Below are 22397 nucleotides of genomic sequence, written 5' to 3'. Positions count from 1 at the left end.
AGAAGTAATACTTTTTAATAGATGTGCAATATTTGTCATATGAATATAAAAAATACCATTTGGGGGGTGGCTGGGTGGCTCAGTCAGTTAAGCATCCAGCTTTGGTTCTGGTCATGATCTTGCAGTTGTGAGTGTGAGCCCCATGTGGGGCTCGCTTTAGATCCTCTGTCCCCCTCTCTCTCTGCTCCCCACCCCCACTCTCATGTGTTCTCTCTCTCAAAAATAAATAAATATTTAAAAAAAATTTTAGAATAAACCATTTGGACCTCTTTCAAATGGCCTGACCATTTTCAAGTACCAATATTTTCAGTTTCTTCTAAAATGTTGTTATTTATAGGGCACCTGGGTGGCTCAGTCAGTTGAGCATCCGACTTCCGCTCAGGTCATGATCTTGTGGTTCATGGGTCAAAGCCCCACATTGGTCTCTGCACTAACAGGTGAAACCTGGCTCAGATTCTCTGTCTCCCCCTTTCTCTCTTCCCTTCCCCCACTCATGCTCTCTCTTTCAAAAATAAACATACAGACATACATATACAAATAAAATGCTGCTTATAGACAAAAGAAGATTCTTCAAAACTAAAATGGCTTTGGGAAACTTACCAATGTCGTAAGCCATGAAATCTGAAGAGAAGCATTTGGCGCCATGGCTCATGGATGTGTCATTGTGTGTGTTTCCTCCAAACACCAGCATGGTTCCACTCACTATCACAGCTGTGTGCAAGTAACGGAAAAATCGGCTGTCCTTAAGAATGGTCCTTTTGAGTTTATTTAAAAATAATAAATACAAGGTTAGTTTTTTAGGATATTTATCATCTACTTGCTAATGCAAACACAACCAATTTCTTAACTTTAGAACCAAATGTGCAAATACTTCTAGATTATTCCCTATATAGAAGTAACTTTCTCAACAATAAATAAATATGTAAAACCTTAAAGGTCTATGAGAATTTTGACAAAGCACATTAAGAGTCTTAAAAATGATCATAACTTATGACCTTATAATTCCAGTTTCTGGGTAGAAATCACATAAAATACAGATAAAAGCTTATGTATAATGCCTTATTAATAAGACAAAAACTAGAAACCAGAACTTCCAACTGTTCAAGATTAGTACACCCACACGACAGAGTATTTACACAGCCACTAAAATGACAGACATTTTAATGACTGACAGAATGTAAACTGGTATCCATAGCATGGTCTCAAATATGTAAGGAAATACAAAAAGAAGAGAAACCATGCTTTATATAATCACATTATTTCATCATTCAAATCTGCTTCACATTTATTAAAATTAGCATACTTTATATAGTTCAATTTATAGGAGAGGGAGTACTGCTCTAATTTAGGTCCTGAGACCACCTCTGTTTGATGATTTCATGCAATGACGCCAGTAACTAACCCCAATGATGACACTTTGGTCATCAAGAAAAGGGTTAAAAAATGGATAGATTCTACTTAATTACAACAATGTGCATAAGCTCAGCTTTGTAGAACAATTGACTCCTCAGGATTCTGAAGAGCTAAAATTTTACAGTGGTACTGAGTGTATGAAAATTGAAAAACCAGTCAAAAAATACTAAGCATCTTCTAATCAATCTACTACAAAACTATAGAATAATGCAACAAAATAAACTAGCTACACTATTACCTTCCGCTTCTTTCCCAACTTTCCTACCTACAGTGCTGAAGAGAATTATCTGCTAGGCCTGAAAACAAAAATATAACACAATATCTTCCGGACAATTGCCAGAATTCACACCTTAGAGTAAAAGCTCAAGAAAAAGCACCCACCACATCTGGGTGTCCACATCGTATCTGTAGAGATCATCTGCGAGCCGGTATTTATTGGCGCTGAAAGCCTTGTAGCCGCCATGTACGTACAGGGCCCTGGTCCTGTAGTCATAGACACTGCTGTGGCCATAGCCCCCTTGGACAAGGGCTCCCTGGGTATGTAATATACTCCATGTGTTCTTAGCTGGAAGGGGAAAACAGTTAAAGGCAAATGTTGCAGGCTCCTCCTCCCCTAATACTTTAAATGACCAATTAGTTTACAATGAGAGATTTCAGGAGACTTGATACATATGAATTTCTTTTACCTTTTAATTTTTAAAGGAAAGCCATCTAAAACTTATAACAAAACCAGGTGGCCAAACATCAACCTGTTAAATGATCTGATGGTCTAATATACCATGCAGGAAAATAATTACATTAAATTTAAAAGACTCAGATTCCCCTCAGTTGAACACTTAATACCCCGTGACCTTCAGTGACCAATACCCAGATGTACTTTATGGGCCTACTTTCTCAAACTATCAATTATGGGCAGTACTCCTGCACCAAAACAGCAGATATAATAAAATTTAACCAATGGAAAGATTACACATTAAGGGGAAATCACAGTCCATTAACCCAATCTCTAAAGGGTGGTCTAATTTTTTTGTTGTTGTTGTCAGAATACTTGTAGTACCAAATCACTTTTATTTATTTACTTTATTTCCAACACCTAAAGCATTTGGTGCCATCTTTGGCTCCTCGCCAAACTGACAGTAACAAATATATACTACTTAGCAGCAGCAAGGATCTGAATTTCAATAGTAATATAGCAACATTCACCGCATTTCAAGATAAAGTACTGTGTCAAAGTTAGGTGGACTCTTGTTGAACAGTCAAAACAATACGGATAAAGGTTTTAAAAGAATCACTAGAAAAAATACACCTACCCAAGTCATATTCCTGTACATTGCTTATATATCCATAGAGAGGGCAATGACCAAAGATGACCAGCATGACCACTCGGCCAGTTTTCAATGTGACAATGTGTGCTGAGTGCCCGACCACTGCATACTGCTCTTTGGCTTTAGGGGTCAACAACACCCATGATTCGTTATGAATATGGAACACTCTCAGCTCATTGGTCACATTCCCTGTCGAATCAATTTTTCCTCCGTACATGTAAATCTTATCCTAGGGGAAAAAATGTAAACAAAATTCTAAAACACATCAAAAGGATCAAATCTGAGAAGGAAAAGGAGAAGTTCAAAACCTCAATATTATTCTTAGCTTAAAAAGTGCTAGTGAAATACACCTTTCAGTGACTTATTAGGAAAAGACCGGAGAAAGGAACAAGATAAAATGAAACAAATCATATTCTGTATCTCCCAACACTTCACCACTGTTCTTGGACTTCCTCATACAAGATCTCTAACGGTATAAAATGTGTTGGGAAGATAAAGTTGAAAAGTTCCCTTATCCTACCATAAACCACAAAAACAAGGAAATGAAAGTGATTATTCAGTTATATTGCAAGGTGGCTATTCTTGGCTAAACTTGCTAATGAACATAAAAGCTAATTTATACAGTATAAAATTTTCACCATTTAGTACTATAATCATAATACCCCAGTATAATTTGAGTCCATTAAAATCTCTCAGGTTAAATTGGTTTCAACTTTAATTTCCACTTACAACCTAGCCAATTAAATAGCTCCCCATACCCCACGAATAGTAAGTTTTCCCCCAACTAAAAACCAACACTGACGTCAAAATTATAGAGACAGAGAGTAGAATGGTGGTTGCCAGGGGCTGGGGGTGGGAGGTGGGGGTGGGATGGGAAGTTACTATTTAGTAGGCATAGAGTTGCAGTTTTACAAGATGAAAAGAGTTACAGAGATGGATGGTGGTGATAGTTGCACATTAGGCATGTATTTTATACCATTGAACTGTACACTTGAAAATGGTTAAGATGGTAAATTTCATGTTATGTGTATTTTACCACAATAAAAAAGATTAGAGACAAAAACCCAACATTACATAGCTTTTCAATCACATAATACAATAAAAAGTAAGTGTGGAAGACTTGAGTTTCTAGCTTAGTACAGAGTGGAGACATTTTACCTTGTATAATGCTAAAGAATGGCCATATCTAACAACCACATTGTTCACAGAACGGTTCAGGGCAAGCCACTCCCTAGAAGCAAGGTCATACCTACAAAACAAACATCATATTTTCACCCAAATGACAAAACAGAGTATCTTATACTTTTTTATTTGTGATATAATACAGTTTGGAGACGCTAATTAAACGTGCCATGCATACAAGAAGGCACCTCTACAAACAAACAAACCTAACATCTGGGTCCATGGGGGCATATCAGAGCTTGGGAAGCAAGGCTGGGCTGCACAGCCCTAAGACGAGGAAAAAAATCTACTGGAAGTTTCTAATGCTTCCTGAAAACCTCTCTACACGCAGTCTAAATTACTTGCAAGTTGCATTATACTCAAGGGACATTTACTGCCATAACTTCTCTTTCATTTAATCATGTGAAATTGAAGACAGGTACTGAAAAAGGAATGGTAATTAAGTAAAAGAAAACTCCCGACTTTTCCTTTACTTTATCTAATTGATTTTTTTAAAGTCGTATTTTCAAGGAAGCTGGATTATCATTTAACATTTCAATTACACTTATGGATTCATTTAAAGACTTTTAAAATACAAGCACTAAGTAAACATCATTCCAGACATTTTTGATGCATATATAGAGAGAAATACACTGACAATATATATTTATACAAAGGGGATCATGCTACAGTTGATACTTTAAATAGTGTCAATTTATATATAATTTAATAGAAAAAGAAGTCAAAAAGAAACCAATGCTATTGTTCTACTTTAAATAAATGTTTATTTTCTATGTTTCCCTGAATAATCCAAGTTTTTTTTATTATGAAAAATTATTATGTAAACAAGAAAAAAGAAGAAAGTTTTATCAACAAAGTAGCAAAAAAAGGAAACAAATAAATGTCCACCAATAGAAAAAGGATTATGTCTATATAATAAAATTATAGAGTGAAAAATAAATACACTCAAACAACACATTCTCAACATAAATGTCAAAACAATCCTAAGCTAAAAAATCAAACTGCAGAATACTGTTTCTATAATGGCTAAAAATAGAAAACTTATTAATTATAATATATGTTCATATCTATCAAAAGTATAAAGATGTGTATGTGAACAAACGATACAACATCAGGATACTGATTATCTCTGAGATGGGGTGGAACATGTGGGGATCTTTAATTATATTAGGAATGCCTTATTTCCTAACCTAGGTGGTGTATGCATTAGTATTCATTATTCTTTTCTAAACCTTTCCTTTTGTCTTATTTTATACATGATCTAAAACAAAATGGGGACATTTACTGAATAATATATTAATACCAGTTATTACTTTATGTGTTTTTTAAATATTCCACATATTTAAAAATACATGAAAAATTACTTAGAGGTTGGATTCACTTTAGTTTTTAAGTTACATACAAAATTAGGTTAATTTTGGACAGAACCCATTAACTTCCTGCTTTGAAAGTTGAAAACCTTAGCACTCACATTTCCTCCCATTTTTTCTCCCAATTTTTGTTATGTAATTTTTACACTGTCCCAGTTTGTAACAGTCACACTCCATTCTGTAACTGTGATACCATAGTTCTTTAGCACTGGATCTGTATTTTAGCTGAAGCAATCTCCTCACCGTCCTCTTACCACAACTTCTCCTTGAGTCTTTAATTCCTAATTTTGCTGCTGAGTGGTTTTTTTTTTTTTTTCTAGTGGAGCTCATATGTCCTCCTTTCCCTAAATTCCCTCATGTTTAAGAATACCTGCTTGGGGGACAGCTGGGCGGCTCAGTCAAGGTTGGGTGTCCAACTTTGCTTCAGGTCATGATCACACTGTTCATGGGTTTGAGCCCCATATTGGGCTCTGTGCTGACAGCTCAGAGCCTGAAGCCTGCTTCCGATTCTGTGTCTCCTATTCTCTCTGCCCCTCCCCTGCTCACACTCTGTCTCTCTCTCAAAAATAAATAAAACATAAAAGAAAAAAAAAAAAAGAATACCTGCTTGCTAGCTTTACAGCTGAATGACATCTTGGCTGGGTATAATATCTTGGGCCATCCTTTCTTGCCTTTAGAACTTTGCGGATGCTGCTCCCTTGAAAAATACTGCAGTGAATGTTGCTATGGAGAAGCCCAAGGCTAGTCTGATTTTTCCCCCTTTCATGTGGCTTGCTCCCCTGTTTGGAAGCCTCATTCTCATTCTCTCTCCTTCTCCCTCTCTCTCCTCCTTTCTCTCTCTATTCTTTTTTAAAGTCACACTATTATATTTTACTTAGGTAGAAATAACTAAAATCCATCCAGGGTAATGTCTTTACAAAATGGACTGCATACCACTATAACACTTTTATGGAGTTCTGGTTGTGAGAGGTCTTTCCTCAGGACTGGCATGGCTTCTAAACATACTAATATACTTAATGTTCTGTCTGTAAGCTTGAAAGAGGAAAGAAACAGAGAGAGCCCAAACCCCTAGATGATTTAATCTACTTCTCTTTCAAATGACACAGAGGGTGCTCAATCTGTATCTTATGCATTTTGTTCCTCATAGTCAATGAGTCAGCTCAAGAGCCTGTCAGAGACACTAAGGTACTGGCAGGTCCCAATAACCTGGCACAGATGAACAAGCCAAAGTTCTTATGTAACAGGCTGTGACTCTTTTCACAGCCCAGAAAAGCAAACGCAAGGCAAGAACAATACTGATGCAATAAAACAGAAGAAATTCCAAGCACTAAATAAATTCTTCTGGGAGCTCAGTTCAAGATAACAGAATATTGAACAACTAGTTCTAAGACCTGGACACACAGATAAGCAAAGACAAACTTCAGGAATTCAGAAGCAGGTGTCTTTCAGAACTGCAGCCATCTCTCTCACAAACCTCTCCTTGATGGCTGCTATCACAATGACAATCACAGCACAGGCCACAGGCTCCACCACCCACAGGGTCCTGGTATTCCAATCACAGTGTCTGACCATCCGAAGACCATGGCAAAGGCTCTGTGGAGGCTGAACATGAGCCCAGCCAGAGGAGGCACAGAACTACCTGAGAGGCTTTCCATCCAATAATTTGTCCTTTATCCTAAAAATTCAGTAACTTGATCAAATCAGGTCTTGTTGAACAGCTATACAATTTTCCTGAAACCTCTTGTTCTATTTCAATCCGTTTGTCCTATTTGTTAGGTTCTTTTCTTCAGCGACAGCAATTATCTTTATACTGGATCTCCCGTCTTCCATGTGTCTTTGCTTTTCTAATTATTTCAACCTGTATTCGCTGGAATGTCTATAAAGCTGTCAGTAATTCAATTTTCTTTCTAGTTTTTGCTGTATATAATTTATTTACATTTCCTTAAATGTGTAATCTCCCATTTCATCTCGTTGTTGTTATTTTCCTGTCTCTCAGTTTGTTTTTCTGAATTCAAATCCTCATTAAGTTGACGTGCAGCATGCAGCAGCTGGAAGGAATCTCCTTATTTTTCCTCTATGATAGTTGACAGCATTTACAAGCTGTTTTCTTCCTCTTTATTTTTCCATCATAGAATATGATGTGTTAGCTACAACATCATTTCTTTCATCTTGCTGGTGATTAGACATTGCCCTCCAGACATTTATAAAGTGTGGGTGACTTCTTAATTCTTTTTCTGGAATATCTAAGACAAGTTATCCTTCCATCCTAGCTTTATTGTGAGAGCTGGTATTTCATCTTCTATCCACTTTTCTGAAGCCTGAGGACATGCTGGGGCTCAGATGGAGGAGTATGCAGTCTATTAGAATAAATTACCCAGACTCTGCTCTCCTCTGAGATTTTAAGTGTCCTACCCCAGTGGTCAATGCATATCCCAAATTAAAAGAAGCCTTGACTTCTGGACAGAGTCAGCCATTCAATTGATTTTCCCTCTTTTCACCCAATCCTCCTCAGCAACAATTTCTAATTTCTCTGACTCTTGAATTAAGAGGGTGAAACAACAATGATACTCATTCAGTTTGCTTCTTTCAGATTTGGGACTATTTGTGAGAACGCTCAGAATCTCACCCACATGGTTTCTATGGGGTAGAACAGGGGGTCAGTCTTACTGTTTCTGTGAATCTGTTTTAAAGTTTCCGGGGGGCACCTGGGTGGCTCAGTCCATTAAACATCTGGCTCAGGTCATGATTTCACAGTTGCACAAGTTAGAGCCCCACAATGGGCTCTGTGCTGATGGTGCAGAGCCTGCTTGGAATTCTCCCTCTCTTTTACCCCTCCCTTGCATGTGCTGTCTCTGTCTCTCTCAAAATAAATACACTTAAAAAAAAAAAAAAAAGGAGTTTACTGGATTAGGTATTTGGTTATCTGCTACTCAATATCCTACTTAAAAAAAATTTTTTTTTAATTTTTAATGTTTATTCATTTTTGAGAGAGAGACAGAGTGTGAGCAGGGAGGGGCAGAGAGAGAAGGAGGCACAAATTTGGAAGCAGGCTCCAGGCTCTGAGCTGTCAGCAGAGCCTGATGTGGGGCTCAAACTCACAAACCACAATATCATGACCTGAGCCGATGTCCAACGCTTAATCAATTGAACCACCCAGGAGCCCCACGCAAATAATGTTTTAAAACTCTTTTTTGCTTAAGGGAAGAAAATTCAGTGATAAAATTTCAATTGGAAATCTTAACCCTGGAGACAAAGACCAAAATGGGCAACATAATGACATAAAATGGGCATTGCTTTTTAACACAAGTTAGAAGTTTTGGGTTAACAGGGTTGTGGGAAAAATAGACAGTAAGTTCAATTGCTGAAATATGGTTATGTAAGAGTATAAATGATGATTAAGTTTATAATGTAAGTTCCAGAAACACTTCTTCTAAAAGGAGTCACTATATTTACCTTTCATGAGTTAGTAAAATTGTATTTGAAACTATATTAATATTTACATGAAATACATAAAGCTATAAAAATCATGTTCGGATCAAGTACAAGAAGAAAAAATGTTACAATCTAAAAAACAAATGTGGCATATAAGGTACACCAGTCAAATAAAAGCAAGAGGTGACATTAATATTTCTAGGAACAGATATTTGTGAAGGAAGCAAAGAATTCATTTACTCTCCCACTCACCTGGTAAATACTTATTTAAGCTCATTCTATGAGCGAAGCCCTGAGCTGAGTGAGCAAACAAGGTCTCTAACCATGGAGAATGTATAATAGAAAAGGCAAAACCTGAGAAGCACAAGGGGTACACGTAGCATTAAAAATGATGAACGCTGCTCTAAAAGAAATGACAATTCTGAAAAAGAACAGGGAGAGCCTGTCTGAACTGGATGATCATCAGAGAAGATCTCTTGTGGGACAGTTAACTGAGATCTAAAGGGTGAGAAGAAAACAGCCCTGGGGTACAACAGCAAGAAGAATCTGGATTGAGGGAGGGGTGAGCACACAGAGAGTTTTAGACAAGCAAAGAAGGCTGGGGAGGTGGGAAAGGAACAAGTTGAGTCTGGGAAGGTAAGCAGTGGTCAGATCAGGTAGGCCCATTATGTCCAATGGGAAAAGCCACTGATAGGTTTTAAGAAGGTAGTAAATTATATGATCTACACTATATTAAAAAAATCATAACAGTTGGTATTTAAAAAGTGAATTAAGAGGAATGCATGGAAACACGTGCTAGGAATCTACTGCTAAAGCTTAGGTGAGAGATAGTGGCAGGCTGGGCACAGAGAGGAAGGAGTGAATACAACATGTATTTAGTGGGCTCCATAGGAGATTAGGATATGAGGAGGTGAAGGAGAGGAAGTATCAAAGTCATTCCCAGATTTTTTGCTTTGAGAGACGATAATGCCAAATACAGGGGTAAAAATCACATCAATGGTAGAATACTTGACTCTCATAGTATCTAGTATCATAGCAGAAGAGACAATCACTTTCAGACCTTTAATTTTACCTTACTTCTCAGGGCAGTGGCACTAGAAACAGTGAAAAACAGAGTGGGGATAGATTTTAAAAGTAGAGCTAACAAGGGGCGCCGGGGTGGCTCATTCGGTTGAGCGTCCAACTTCAGCTTGGGTCATGGTCTCGCAGTTCATGAGTTGGCCCCCCGCGTCGGGCTCTGTGCTAACAAACAGCTCAGAGCCTGGAGCCTGCTTCAGAATCTGTATCTCTCTCCCCCTCCCCTGCTCATGCTCTGCCTCTGTCTCTCAAAAATAAATAAATGTTAAAAAAATAAAAATAAATAAAAGTAGAGCTAACAATGTCTGCTGACATATGGTAGCAGACAGACACTGGGGCGGTGGTCTTCATGATCTTGTCTTCTTGGTATTCATGCCCATGTATAATACCTTACCTTCCCCTCCAGTGTGGACAGGATCTATGACTTGCTTCTAACCAACAGAACGTGGCAAAGATGGTGACATGTCATTTCCATGACATCCGTCCTACCAGCAGACTCAGTCTAGAGAGTCTCCTTGTGACCTAAAGAAGCAAGCAGCCACACTAGGGAAGTCAAAGTGATAAGAAACTGCGGGCGGCCTCTAGGAGTTGACAGCAGACTCTACTTGACAGTCGGCAAGAAGCTGGGGCTTATAACCACAAGGAAGTGGATTCTGCCAACAGCCCTAGTGAGCTTGGAAGTGGACTTTCCCCCCAGCAGAACCTCTAAATGAGAACAAAGGCCAGGTGACACTATGATTGCGGAGTACCCAGTTAAGCCACGCCCAGACTCTTGACCAGCAGAAACTATGAGGTAATAAATGGGTGCTGTTTTAAGCTGCTCAATTTGTAGTCGTTTGTCGTGCAGCAATAGATAACTAATATACATACTGACATGGGATGTGAAAAAACAAGAAGTCAAGGAAGGCTTCCAAAATTTTGGGGTTAAGCAAATAGAAGTATGAGGTGGTCATTAACTGAAATAGGGTCATCTGGGGCAAGAGCTGGCCAGGAGGAAAGATCAGTTTTGGACACATACAGTTTAAGATGCCTCTGAGATAGCCAAAAGATTGAGATGTCAAATAAAGAGGTGGAGATAAGGGTTCAGATGAAAAGGCTAGGATGCAGACATAAAATTGGGGGTCACCAACATAAAGGCCAAGATATTAGATGAGATCACCAGGAGAGTGAATATATACTCTCATGGAAGAGGGCCAAGAGCTGAGCGCTGGGACACAGCATCATTCAGAAGTCAGTCCGCTGAAGAAGAACCGGCTAAAGAGACTGCAAAGGAATAAATAGTGGGAACAAATATCAGGAGATTGTGGAGCCCTGGAAGCCAAGGGAAGAAAAGGTTTACAAGAGGAGGGATGGACTAGTTTTATCAAATGTTGGTGAAAGACCAAGTAAGATGAGGACTCAGAACTGAATATTTAAAATTCAACTCCTTGGTCACATTAGTCACATTTCAAGCGCTCAATAACCACAAATGGCTAGTGACAGTGACCCACCGGGCAGGCTGATGTACAGAAACAGAGGACAGAATAAATGAGCACAGATGTGGGTAATGGCTACATGTGGTGGTGGGAGTTCGTGGAAGTTCTCTTCCGATAACTTTTACCTTTCAAAACAGAAACAGGAAGCAAGGTAATTGGCTGAGAATGAAAACAGGAGACAATGTGGTAGAGATTTGAAAAATGAAGAGAAATATGATGCCTGAGCGGGAGAATGAGAAAGACTGGGGCAAAATCAATGGACTGTGAACCCCTGTGGGAGTCCAGGATTGCTGGAGTTCGCCCAACTTCTTGCATGTACATGCATGTCTTCTGCCAAATTTAGGCAACTATCAGCCATAGTTTCTTCAAATACTTTTTCAGACATTCTCTCTTGCTCTTCTCCTTCTAGGACTCCCTGGTGACAGAAATGCTAAGATTTATTGTTATAGTCCCCAGGTCTCTGAGGCTCTGCTCATTTTTAAAATACTCTATTTTCTCTCTGGATGAGATTGAGGGACTTCTGTTGTTCTACCTTCAGATTCACGGACTCTTTCCTCTGTCCTCTCCATTCTGCTGTTGATACTGTCCGCTGAGATTTTTGTTTTGGTTACTGTATTTTTCAGTTCTAAAATTTCCATCTTATTCTTCCTTATATCTTCGATTTCTTTGGTGAGACCCTATTATTCATTTGTCTCAAGTATGTCTATAATTGTACACTGAAGCATTTTTATAATGGCTGCTTTAAAATCCTGTCAGATAATTCTATTATCTATGTCATCCTGCTGTCAGCAACTCAACTGCTTTTTTTTCATTCGAGTTGAGATTTTCCTGGGTCTCTGCATGAGAAATGATTTTCGATTGAATCTGAACATTTTGGGTGTCATGACATGAGCCTCCGGATCTTATTTAAATCTACTGTTATAGCAGGCCTCCTCTGTCACCCGAGTGGGGAAGAGGGAAGGCCAACTCATTACTGCCAGGCTCCCCACGTGGTCTCCACTGACATCACATGGGTGAGGCAGGCCTCATTCTTGCCTGGAAGAGAAGAAAGGCCCAGCTCCTCACTAGGCCTTCTCTAATACTGGCAGTGGGGTGGGGGTGGAGGGTTGCAGCACCTCACCACACCCTGGCAGGAACAGAAATCTAGACTCTACACTCAGACTTTGCTGACAGGGATGAGGGTGGGGCCACAGTTCTTTCTGTGGTGTTTGACTGCAGCAGAGTGGTTATTTGTGTCTTACAGTTTTCTGTCTTGCTGTCTTGCTAAGCTGCCCTTTTCCTAGTCGTTAGGCTAGAGAGAATAGGTAGGCTTTTTCGGCTTGTGTCTATTGGCATTTTCAGATTGCTGCTTTTTCCAACATCAAATCTGGGATATATGAGACAAAAAGAAAACCCATGGAATCTACTGTTACATCATTCCTTGGGTCCCGAGGTCCCTAGCCAGACTGCCTTCTCCCTCCTTTTCACAGTTTTCTCATGTTTGTTTTATATATAATGTCCAGGGTTTTGAACTGTACTTACCTTCATTCCTTTGTGATTTTTAATAATTTCTTTTTTCATATTCTATTACTAAAGGAGTTTCTATTGTGCTTACTTACTGTGTTCCTCCTAGGCTCGTCTTTAATTCTGAGATACTTTAAAATTCTTTCCTAACTTCTATCAACTCATTTCTGGATTTTTCTACTTCTGATTCTACTGTTCTTTCATATCTCGCATCATTGTCTTCCTGCATTTTAGCTTGTCTGGGAATTCTAACTTACCATTTTCATCAGTTTGGAGAGTATATTTTTCTAGTACGCTTTCACGTACAAAGCGGGGGTTATCTTACTCCTTGGTCTCTTTATTCTATGTTACTTTAACTTTTATTTTTCTAGGTCATTAATAACTTCATACATTTTTTTTCTGTTGCTCAATTTTAAGCAAAACTAGTTTTTTCCCAAACTTGTACAGGAGGGGCCTGGGTTAGGATTGACTTCCTAATTTCTCAGCTCTCCAGCTCACTCTTCTGTTGCTAACAGTGTGTGTTCAAACACATGGCAGCTTACTTGTTGAACTATCCTGCTCTGTTCACCTCCCTGACTGTTATCTGGACACCCTTTTCCTTTTTTTCTATTGTCACTGTCCTGTTCAATTTGAATTCTATTCCCAGTGGTTTCTCCTCAGTGTGGAACTTTCTCCTGCAAAGAAAATCTGCCTAGTTCATTTAGAGAGCTAATAAGGCACATAAGGATCCTAATAAGGATCCTAATAAGGATCTGAGCTAGCCCCTTCAGATCCTACTATAGATCCCTTGTGCTTACCCAGTACTAGAATATGCAAATCTTTCCAGCTCCAGCTGCTGTTCTCAAAGCAGCTTCTTCTAGGTATACTGAAGCCTGTCAGTCAGTCCCTTGCTCCCCTTTGCTTATTCCTACACAGATGGCAATACCACACAGGTTCTGGAGCTGTCAATGGGTTAGCCCCACCCATCTGTGTAGATAACTTCTGACCAAGCTTTGTTTTGTTACTCATGTGTTGTTGTTGTTTTTTTTTCCATTTTGCTATCCTAGTTGCATGTGTGCTTTAATGACTACTTGGGGGATTCAGAAACTATGCCACTACTGCCATAGTTCCAGAATCCCTTAAAGAACAGATGCTGGGTTTTGACAATCTTCATTAATAAAAAATGCCTAGAAAAAATCTCCGGGGCATAAAATCAGCATGAGTACATGTTCATAAATTTCTCCCCAAAGTCAATCTTCATAACTAACTTCCTAACTCCACTGTGATAATATATATTCTCCTTTCAAGATGAACAGCATGGGACCAGCAGGAGACCTTGAACACTGGGTTAAGTTTTAGACAATAGCATAATTTCCTCTAGAAAACTATAAATGCAAACCATGTGACCTACAGATAAGCTAATTAAAATAAGAGGTAAAATAACCCCCAATTTTTGTAGAGCCCCCCCCATGTGTACCTAAAACAAAATATGAGAGATGGTATCTAGAAAAGATGAATTACTACTTATGATAAAAACACATTCTTTGTGCCTCCCACCTTCAAAAACTAAGGATATGTCAAACAAATTCTGGAACACCACTACCAAAATATTAACAGTGATTTTCTGGGTGATGGAATTACTGATGATTTCTTTTCTTTTTATCTCTACTTTATAAATTTTTGAAATGGAAAACTAGTCAGCTTCTTGCAAAAATGTTTAAAACAACTTACGCTAGAACCATGTTGTAATCTGAGTGGTTGAACATATATCCTCCAACAACCCACATTATATTTCCATTGACCACAGCTTTGTGAGAGGCTCTGGGGAGCTTTAGGTTAGAATATTCCTCTCGAGTCCAAAATGACTGGTTAGCTGGTACAGGAATTGAACATCCAGGACCTAATAAAACAGAATAAATTAGATTCACAAAATGCAGCTTTAAAATTACTGCATTTCAAGTTTTAATCATATAAATGTAACAAATATCTAAAGTATACTTAGTTTTCCTTTAGCATCTAAATATCAAAGTCCTTTAATTCGTGCTTTCAATTCATTCAAAGCTAGTGACCAAGGGTCATCTCCAATAAAATTGAAAATCACACACTTTTCTAATTATGACCTGACCATATCCAGGTTAGGATTTTTTAGTAATGAAATACTTGCTTAAGCAGCTCTCAGAGGAAAGACCGGACAAAGGAATTATTAATTCAAATGAAAAACTTTCAGACTAAAATTTAAAGACTAGTCCCAGGAGTAATAACAGAAACTATCCATTTCCTGGAAAATCAAGAAACTCCACTGTTGGGGGTGTGGCTCCTGCTGCAAGCTGTGCACAGTGGGAGGTACTCAAATACTTCAATTACTTAACCCTTTGATGTCGGCCAAACCGCACAAAGCATTAAACAAGCACATTTCCTTTCAAAATAAAAGTGCTTGGTAGAAAGGGTAATGTATAAAGAAAATTACCAAATCAGTAACAGCTGTTATCATAGATTCCCTGAAAGAATTTGCTACAATTTCTTTAATAATCTCTATCTGCAGATAATTCCACTCACTGACTGTTTTAGGATTCTATTATATAATAGACCCCAATTTTTTTTGGAATTTATTGAAAGTATCTGAGAGATACCATTACTATTAGTTTTTGTCCCACCTCCCAGCTTGGTTCTCTGCTATGTCTTCTTAAGGTTGAGACCAAGCCCTCAAACTTTCATGAATGAATTGCAAAGAATGTCAAACCCCTCCACAATTCTCAAGAGACCACAACCACACATCTGTGAAATTCAAAGATTTGTAAGAATCTGAATAAAGAGATGCAAAAACTTAAATGCTACATATTAACATATATTATATATATATATTAACATATATTATATATATGGTATATACCCAAGGAATAAAGTCAATGTAGAACATAAGGAACTAGGAAGATGCGGTAAACTGGAAGAAGAGCAAAGATAAAAGAAGCTCCTACCCTGCCAGTCTGGGAAGCAGGAGCATCCTCTGACATCACTTGAATTGCAAATGCCTCGACCAGGGAAACCACAGTCCTGTATACAATGAGGAATGTCGCATGCTTCACCTTTCCAGTTTTCAGAACATTCACATTGGACAGTGTTGCTGCTATTACTGATCTTACATTCTCCTCGGCCTGAGCAATTGTTCGGACACATGTCAAAACTAAAAAACAGTTGGGGAAAATTAAATCAACACAAAGCAACGCTTCAATTAATTCAGCAAAACTTCTGCCTACACAAGGTTTAAGACTATCTGTCACTGGCTCTCCAGTTCATTCACGAGCATAATGGCAGTACTTACCTTTCAGCCAAAGTGGGGTCACTCAACACTGCATAACTAGGGCATATCAACCCTTTTGGATTCTCATAAGAAGAGACAAGTTAAAAAACTTACTTAGGGAGAAGAAATTCTTACAAAATGTCCACATTTAACTTCTCAAGGGTGGGAAGACTATGCTGCTCTTGGTGGCCCCATCAGTGACGAGCATTAGGAAATGAGGTTGCAAGTTTGGAGGAAAAGGATGAAACAAACGGCTAACGATACATTATACCATCTTCATGACACATATACCTCTGAGAGTTCAGAGAATATAAGATTATTGACCAGATTGGTGTATTTAAAATTCCTCAGTAAGTTTATCTACTCATGTCAGAGAGAAGAAAAAGGAAGGACCAGTTTCACTCAACAGCTTAACTATAATGTGTCTCATAATAACATGACTTTAAGATAACTGTATTGTCAGCATTCTGAAAAGACATAATTCAGATTTTAAAGGAGGGGACAAAAACCAAACTATCAAGATACTTTTAAGAGTACAGATTTCTTCTAAGGCCTATACAGAAAACTAAAAAGAAATTTTGCAGCAAAGCATGTCAGAAAATTAGGAATCAGCTATTAAAAACAAGCTAATTAGGGGCACCTGGGTGGCTCAGTGCGTTAAGTGCCCGACTCTTGGTTTCGGCTCAGGTCATGATCTCATAGTTGGTGAGTTTGAGCCTTGCGTTGGGCTCTGCGCTGTCAGTGTGGGGCCTGCTTGGGATTCTCTCTCTCTCCCTTTCTCTCTCGCCCTCCCCTGCTTGTACTCTGCCTCTCAAAATAAATAAATAAACTTAAAAAAAAAAAAAGCTAATTAATGTTCACACCTACACTGAAATATCAGTTTATGACGTATTTATAAAATTCTATATTTGTATACAGTATTTTAATAATCTATATAATTATAATGAAAGAAATGTGTATGCCTACTTTTGAAGCCCCAGTAAGCTGATTAAGTACACAAAGTATTTGGTTAGAAAAGCTATGGGGCGCCTGGGTGGCGCAGTCGGTTAAGCGTCCGACTTCAGCCAGCTCATGATCTCGCAGTCTGCGAGTTCGAGCCCCGCGTCAGGCTCTGGGCTGATGGCTCAGAGCCTGGAGCCTGTTTCCCATTCTGTGTCTCCCTCTCTCTCTCTGCCCCTCCCCCATTCATGCTCTGTCTCTCTCTGTCCCAAAAATAAATAAACGTTGAAAAAAAAAATTAAAAAAAAAAGAAAAGCTAAATGACATTCTTGTAGGCCTCTACCAAGAGGTGCCTACTATCTCTCTGTAATAATACAAACACAGAAGTGAAGCTTCAGTTTCATCTTTTTCAAAAAAAAGGCCTTTGGGGTGCTTGGGTGGCTCAGTTGGTTGAGTGTCTAACTCTTGGTTTTGGCTCAGGTCAGGATCTCACAGTTCATGGGTTTGGGCCCCTGCATCGGGTTCTGCACTCACAGTGTGGAGCCTGCTTGAGATTCTCTCTCTCTCCCTCTCTCTCTGCCCTCCCCTGCTCACACACACTCCCTCTGGCTCTCTAAATAAATGAATGAATGAATGAATGAATGAATGAATAAATCTTTTTTTTAAAATTCTAAAAGAAAAAGGTCTTTGCAAGGCCAACAGTTTATAAAAAATAAAGTTTAAATTTCAGATTGGACTTGTTATCGTAAAATGGCTACAACAATCACATTTCGTTTTTCTAAAAGGCCTAAAATAAAACTGTAGTAAAAGCACTGCCATGCCAGTGTGAGCACCCCTGTGCCTCACACCAAAAATATGTCAAATTAGAATTTCCTACTGCCACACTTATTAACCATGTACAAGGGAATGGCACTCAACCAAAATCTAATGTTGCTGAAAAATGAAGAGAAGGGAGTAACCCTTAACGCGTTTTGAACTAAAGGAGGGAAAGTATAACAGCCTCTCTTACACCTCAACTTCCCCACTCCAGTGCCCTTAGGCAGAGGTTTATCTCATGTGCCAAAAATTAACTGTGAGCACTCTCTAAAGTTACATAAAATCTCAGGGCGCCTGGGTGGCTCAGTCTGTTGAGCGTCCGATTCTTGGTTTTGACTCAGGTCAAGATCTCACAGTTCGTGGGTTGGAGCCCTGCATCAGGCTCCACACTGACACCAAGGAGCCTGCTTGGGATTCCCTCTCCCTCTCTCTCTCTGCCCCTCCCCCACTTGTGCTTGCACTCACTTTCTCTCTCTCTCTCAGAATAAGTAAATAAACTTTAAAATTAAATAAATAGGAGTGCCTGGGTGGCTCAGTCAGTTAAGCATCTGACTCTTGATCTCAGCTCAGGTCATGATCTCAAGGTTTGTGAGTTCAAGCCCCACATCGGGCTCTGCGCTGATGGCATGGAGCCTGCTTCAGATTCTAGCTCTCTTCTCTCTGCCCCTCACCTGTTTGTGCTCTAAATAAATAAATAAATAAATAAATAAATAAATGTTCCATAAAAATCTCAAAACACAAACATCATTTTTTAATCTCTGAAAAGTGACAGTGGCAGGTAATAATACATCAAAACATCTGTTTGTATGTCTAAACTGGAGTAATGAGAAAAATTGGTCTAATTATCTGTGCTTAAAATATGACTCAGAAATAAAATGAAGTGTCAATTTGTGTGAAAATAAAATATAACTATTTTTTTCTTCTTTTAAAAGAAAATCAGGGAACATCTAAGTAGCTGTGGGTAGCCAGTCTCAAGGGTCCCCCAGCTACGGTCAGACCAAAGCTAGGATTCAGTGCAACTTGAGGATGCCTGTAAAAAGAATAACAATGTTTTATGTATGTGTTTCTAGGCATTCTTCTGGGAATAAAGATCATCGTTTTATTTGGTTTTTCAAAGGGTCTGGAACCCCTAAAATGGTTTAGGACTCCTTTTTAAAGAACAGAGATCTTGGAACCAAGAAGCTATTAAAATTTAGGATAACCTCAACCTTCCTTCACTTAACAAATAAATACTAATTCTGGTCTCCAGGAGAGATCAAGGCTCCCTTAGCCAATCAGGGTAAGAATAACATGCGTTTCTTGGTCACAGAGCTAGAACTCTCCAGTGATAGGGCAAAGGGTTTCCAATGTCAAGCGGTGCTTGAATTGTGCCCCCTCCAGGGGTGCTCCCTCCCTGGAGTTTCTCTTCTCCCTCAAGGCTGCTATTATGAGGGGGCTTGCAAGAGCTAAGACTGTGCCTAAGGACCTACGGGGAACCCAGAACAAGGCCTAGTTGAATGGCTAGAGCAATACTACTCAGAGTGTGGACCATGGGTAGGCAGCAGCAGCATCACCCAGGAACTTATCAGAAATTTGGATTCTCAGGCCCCAGCTCTGTTGAACTACGGTTTCTGGATAGGGTTCAGGAATCTGCGTCTTAACAAGCCCTCCAGGAGATCTCAGTGCCATGTGCAGTTTGAAAAGCCCTGGCCTAAGGGGATGCCTGGCTGGCTCAGTCAGAAGAACACCTGACTCTTGATCTGGGGTTGTGAGTTTGATCCCCACGCTGGATGTAGAGATTACTTAAATAAATACTTTAAAAAAAGAAAAGCAAAGCAAAGCTCTGGCCTAAACCTCTCCCCTCCCCTTTAGAGCTGAGTGTCCCACTCAGTGCCATGGCTTTCTAACCTTCCACTGTGAACTGTGCTCCCACCAGGTCTCTGACCTTACCCTCCTCAGCTAGGGTCACCTAGGGCCCCCTCTGCTTACCCAATCTCCTAGCTGTCAGTTCCCTCCTTGAAACTTTCTTTTCTGAGCTTCTGTGACAAACAGCGCATTGGCATTCCTCTTTCCCTTAGCTGCTTCTACTGCCCCTCTCCTCACTGTGCACTTGGGCCCATAAGCCAGTGAGTCACTGTCCGCGTGCCAGTGACTCCCAGATGACATCCCCAGCTCTGGCAGCTCCTCTGGGCCCTAGATCTGAATATCAATGTCCTGCTTACACATCTCACTTGTACCCAACCAGACTCATCAGTCTTTCCCCTCAACCTAGCCTTTATGCCTGCCTGGGTCACTAAAAATCACCTTGCTAGTACTGTGATACGCTGCCCAGGCTGCCAAGTCACCAACCCCGGGCACCTGAAAAGCTAAATCACCATGTCAAACAAGGTAGAGCTGGCTCTAAATAGGCCTACGAGAATATGGAGAGCCTGAGAATATGGGCAGAAGTAGAATCCAGCATAACGGTTATACATGGAGCTTACTGCCTCTGCCAGGAGTTGGCGAAAACCCAAATAGTATCTTAGGCTGTGTGGGCCACAGAAGCTCTTCAGCACAAACCCTTTGCTTAGGGTGCTTTATGAATTTAACCACTTATGAAAATAAACATTTCTTAAGAGGAAAAAAAGAAAGGCCAAAAGTTAGCCTCTTTCCTATCACAACAAATTCCCAAAGCTGCCTAAGTCTGTTGTCTGCATTTCCTTTGTAACCTCAACGAAGTTCTCATCAATGGGCCAACCCGAGTACGTGAAAATGAATAATAGTTGTTAAATTGCACTCAGCAAAAAAAACCCAATGCTTTTATCCATTAGCAGAAAAATGCCCCTCTCTTCCAGGAGAAGCTCAAAGGCAGTTACAGCTGGGATGAAATTGTGGTCCCACCACTCTGACAATGTATTTTACCATTTCCCACCAGTTTCCTCAATTACAGAACAAGTGAACAAACAGTGCCCATACCTCATGAGTTTTTGAAGGAACTTTAAATGAGAAAATCCATGCAAACTGCTTAGTGCAATGCCTGGCACACTGTCAGCCCTCAACTATGTTAGTCATTATTATTGTTAAAACAAAGAGTAAAGTTTCTTCATAAAATCACAAAGATTAGACTTAAATATCTTACTTGTAAGTGATATTAAATCCAGTCAAATTATAAGCAGCATCACTAAAAAAATGCAGCAGGGCATAACCTGATGTGGCAACAACCTCGGGGACAGTCTCGTTGCCGTCTCTCTCAGGAACGATGAGGCCACTGAAATGGAAACATTTCTTATAAAGGGAAGCGTACTCAACAGGCATGTCACATGGCGGCATACAAATTCAAAACTGGAATTCATCCTTATAATTAAAAACAAACAAACAAAAAACACTTCCAGGAAAAGGGGCAAATCCCTGTGATAAATGCATAGTGCCACCCTGTTAGTTCTGGATCCAGTTCTGAATCCTCAGCGGGACAGATCTGAATCTTTCCTAGGCTTGCCTTTATCCTGGGTTATATTTCTAATGAGATTTGAAATCAATCACCCTATTCTTTTTTTATGTATACAAAACTGTTTGTAATGGTTCTTTGAAAGACTGAGTAAACCTTCAAAATTACAGAAACTAACAAACTTTATGAGTTGATGAATGCCAAATATATACTACTGAAAAGTATGAAAAGTAAAAATATAAATAAATAAATTGGCTAAACACCCACAATCTTAACTCTGTTAGTATTCTGATGTACTTTTTTTTGCCTGATACCATTATCACAGCCTATATTCTATTTTACAAGTAATACACCAGAAGCATTTCCTCTCTCATTTGGATTCCAGCACACAATAGTATTTGCTGGGTGTCTGGAGAGTGTTAAAAACTATCAAATCAAAGGGTCTAAATGATGGCTTTAAGGCTCTTGATCCATATGCTTTCCAGAAGCCATATACCAATCTGAAGTCTCATCAATAAAGAATAAAAAGGTCCATCCTACCTCACCTGCCAAGAAGAAGAAGTACCAGTCCTATATTAGCCTTGCTAACCTGGTAAGTGAAAAGTGACTTTTTTATATTGTGGTTTTGAGTTTCTTTTATATTCCTGAGGTTAATCATTCTTCCTGTGTTTACTTGCCTTTTGCATTTCTTCATATGCTCACATCTTTTGCCCAATAACCAACTCACTATCACCACCACAACCACCACCAACACCTCATTCAGTGAAAACCTTAATCCTTACCAGGCCCTATGCAATCTGCTTCACACACACAACCCCACACAATGAACAAACATCTCATTACTACTCTCTTCCCTTCAGTCACTCAACCCCAGCTGCACTAGCCTCCTTGCTTTCCCAAAGCACATACCATGTAAACTATTCCCTCAAGGGCCTATGACAATCTTAAATGGTCATTCACTGTGACCTAGCAATTCTAAGTTCTTTGTAGAACTAACACTTGCTCGTGTACACAAAGACTAATATACACCCTCACTGCAGCACTATTCAGAATGGCAATACATTGGAAACCACCTAGGGGTGCCTGGCTGGCTCGGTCAATACAGCATGTGACTCCGGATCTCAGGGTCATGTGTTCAAGCCCTACGTGGAGTATAGTGATGACCTAAATACAAAAAAAAATTTT

At 39.3% G+C, this 22397-nt stretch overlaps 1 protein-coding gene across 5 annotated transcripts in view; it reads right to left on the bottom strand.

Annotated features, from left to right (window-relative positions):
• The window catches only part of ATRN (attractin), a 160957-nt gene that overhangs the window by 92689 nt on the left and 45871 nt on the right, over positions 1-22397 (bottom strand). For all 5 annotated transcript variants that reach the window (XM_043602787.1, XM_043602788.1, XM_043602789.1 and 2 more), the window contains exons 4-10: positions 20907-21035; positions 15732-15937; positions 14488-14656; positions 3897-3987; positions 2724-2967; positions 1795-1978; positions 601-755 (exon numbers count right to left, since the gene is read on the bottom strand). In XM_043602787.1, the coding sequence (XP_043458722.1) occupies positions 601-755; positions 1795-1978; positions 2724-2967; positions 3897-3987; positions 14488-14656; positions 15732-15937; positions 20907-21035 (1178 nt within the window). The remainder of the gene's footprint in view (positions 1-600; positions 756-1794; positions 1979-2723; positions 2968-3896; positions 3988-14487; positions 14657-15731; positions 15938-20906; positions 21036-22397) is intronic.

Source organism: Prionailurus bengalensis, chromosome A3 (genome assembly GCF_016509475.1).
Source record: "Prionailurus bengalensis isolate Pbe53 chromosome A3, Fcat_Pben_1.1_paternal_pri, whole genome shotgun sequence".
Lineage (NCBI taxonomy): Eukaryota > Metazoa > Chordata > Mammalia > Carnivora > Felidae > Prionailurus > Prionailurus bengalensis.
The sequence above is the reverse complement of the archived record's forward strand: the minus strand, read 5'-3'. Positions and strand labels throughout refer to the sequence as shown.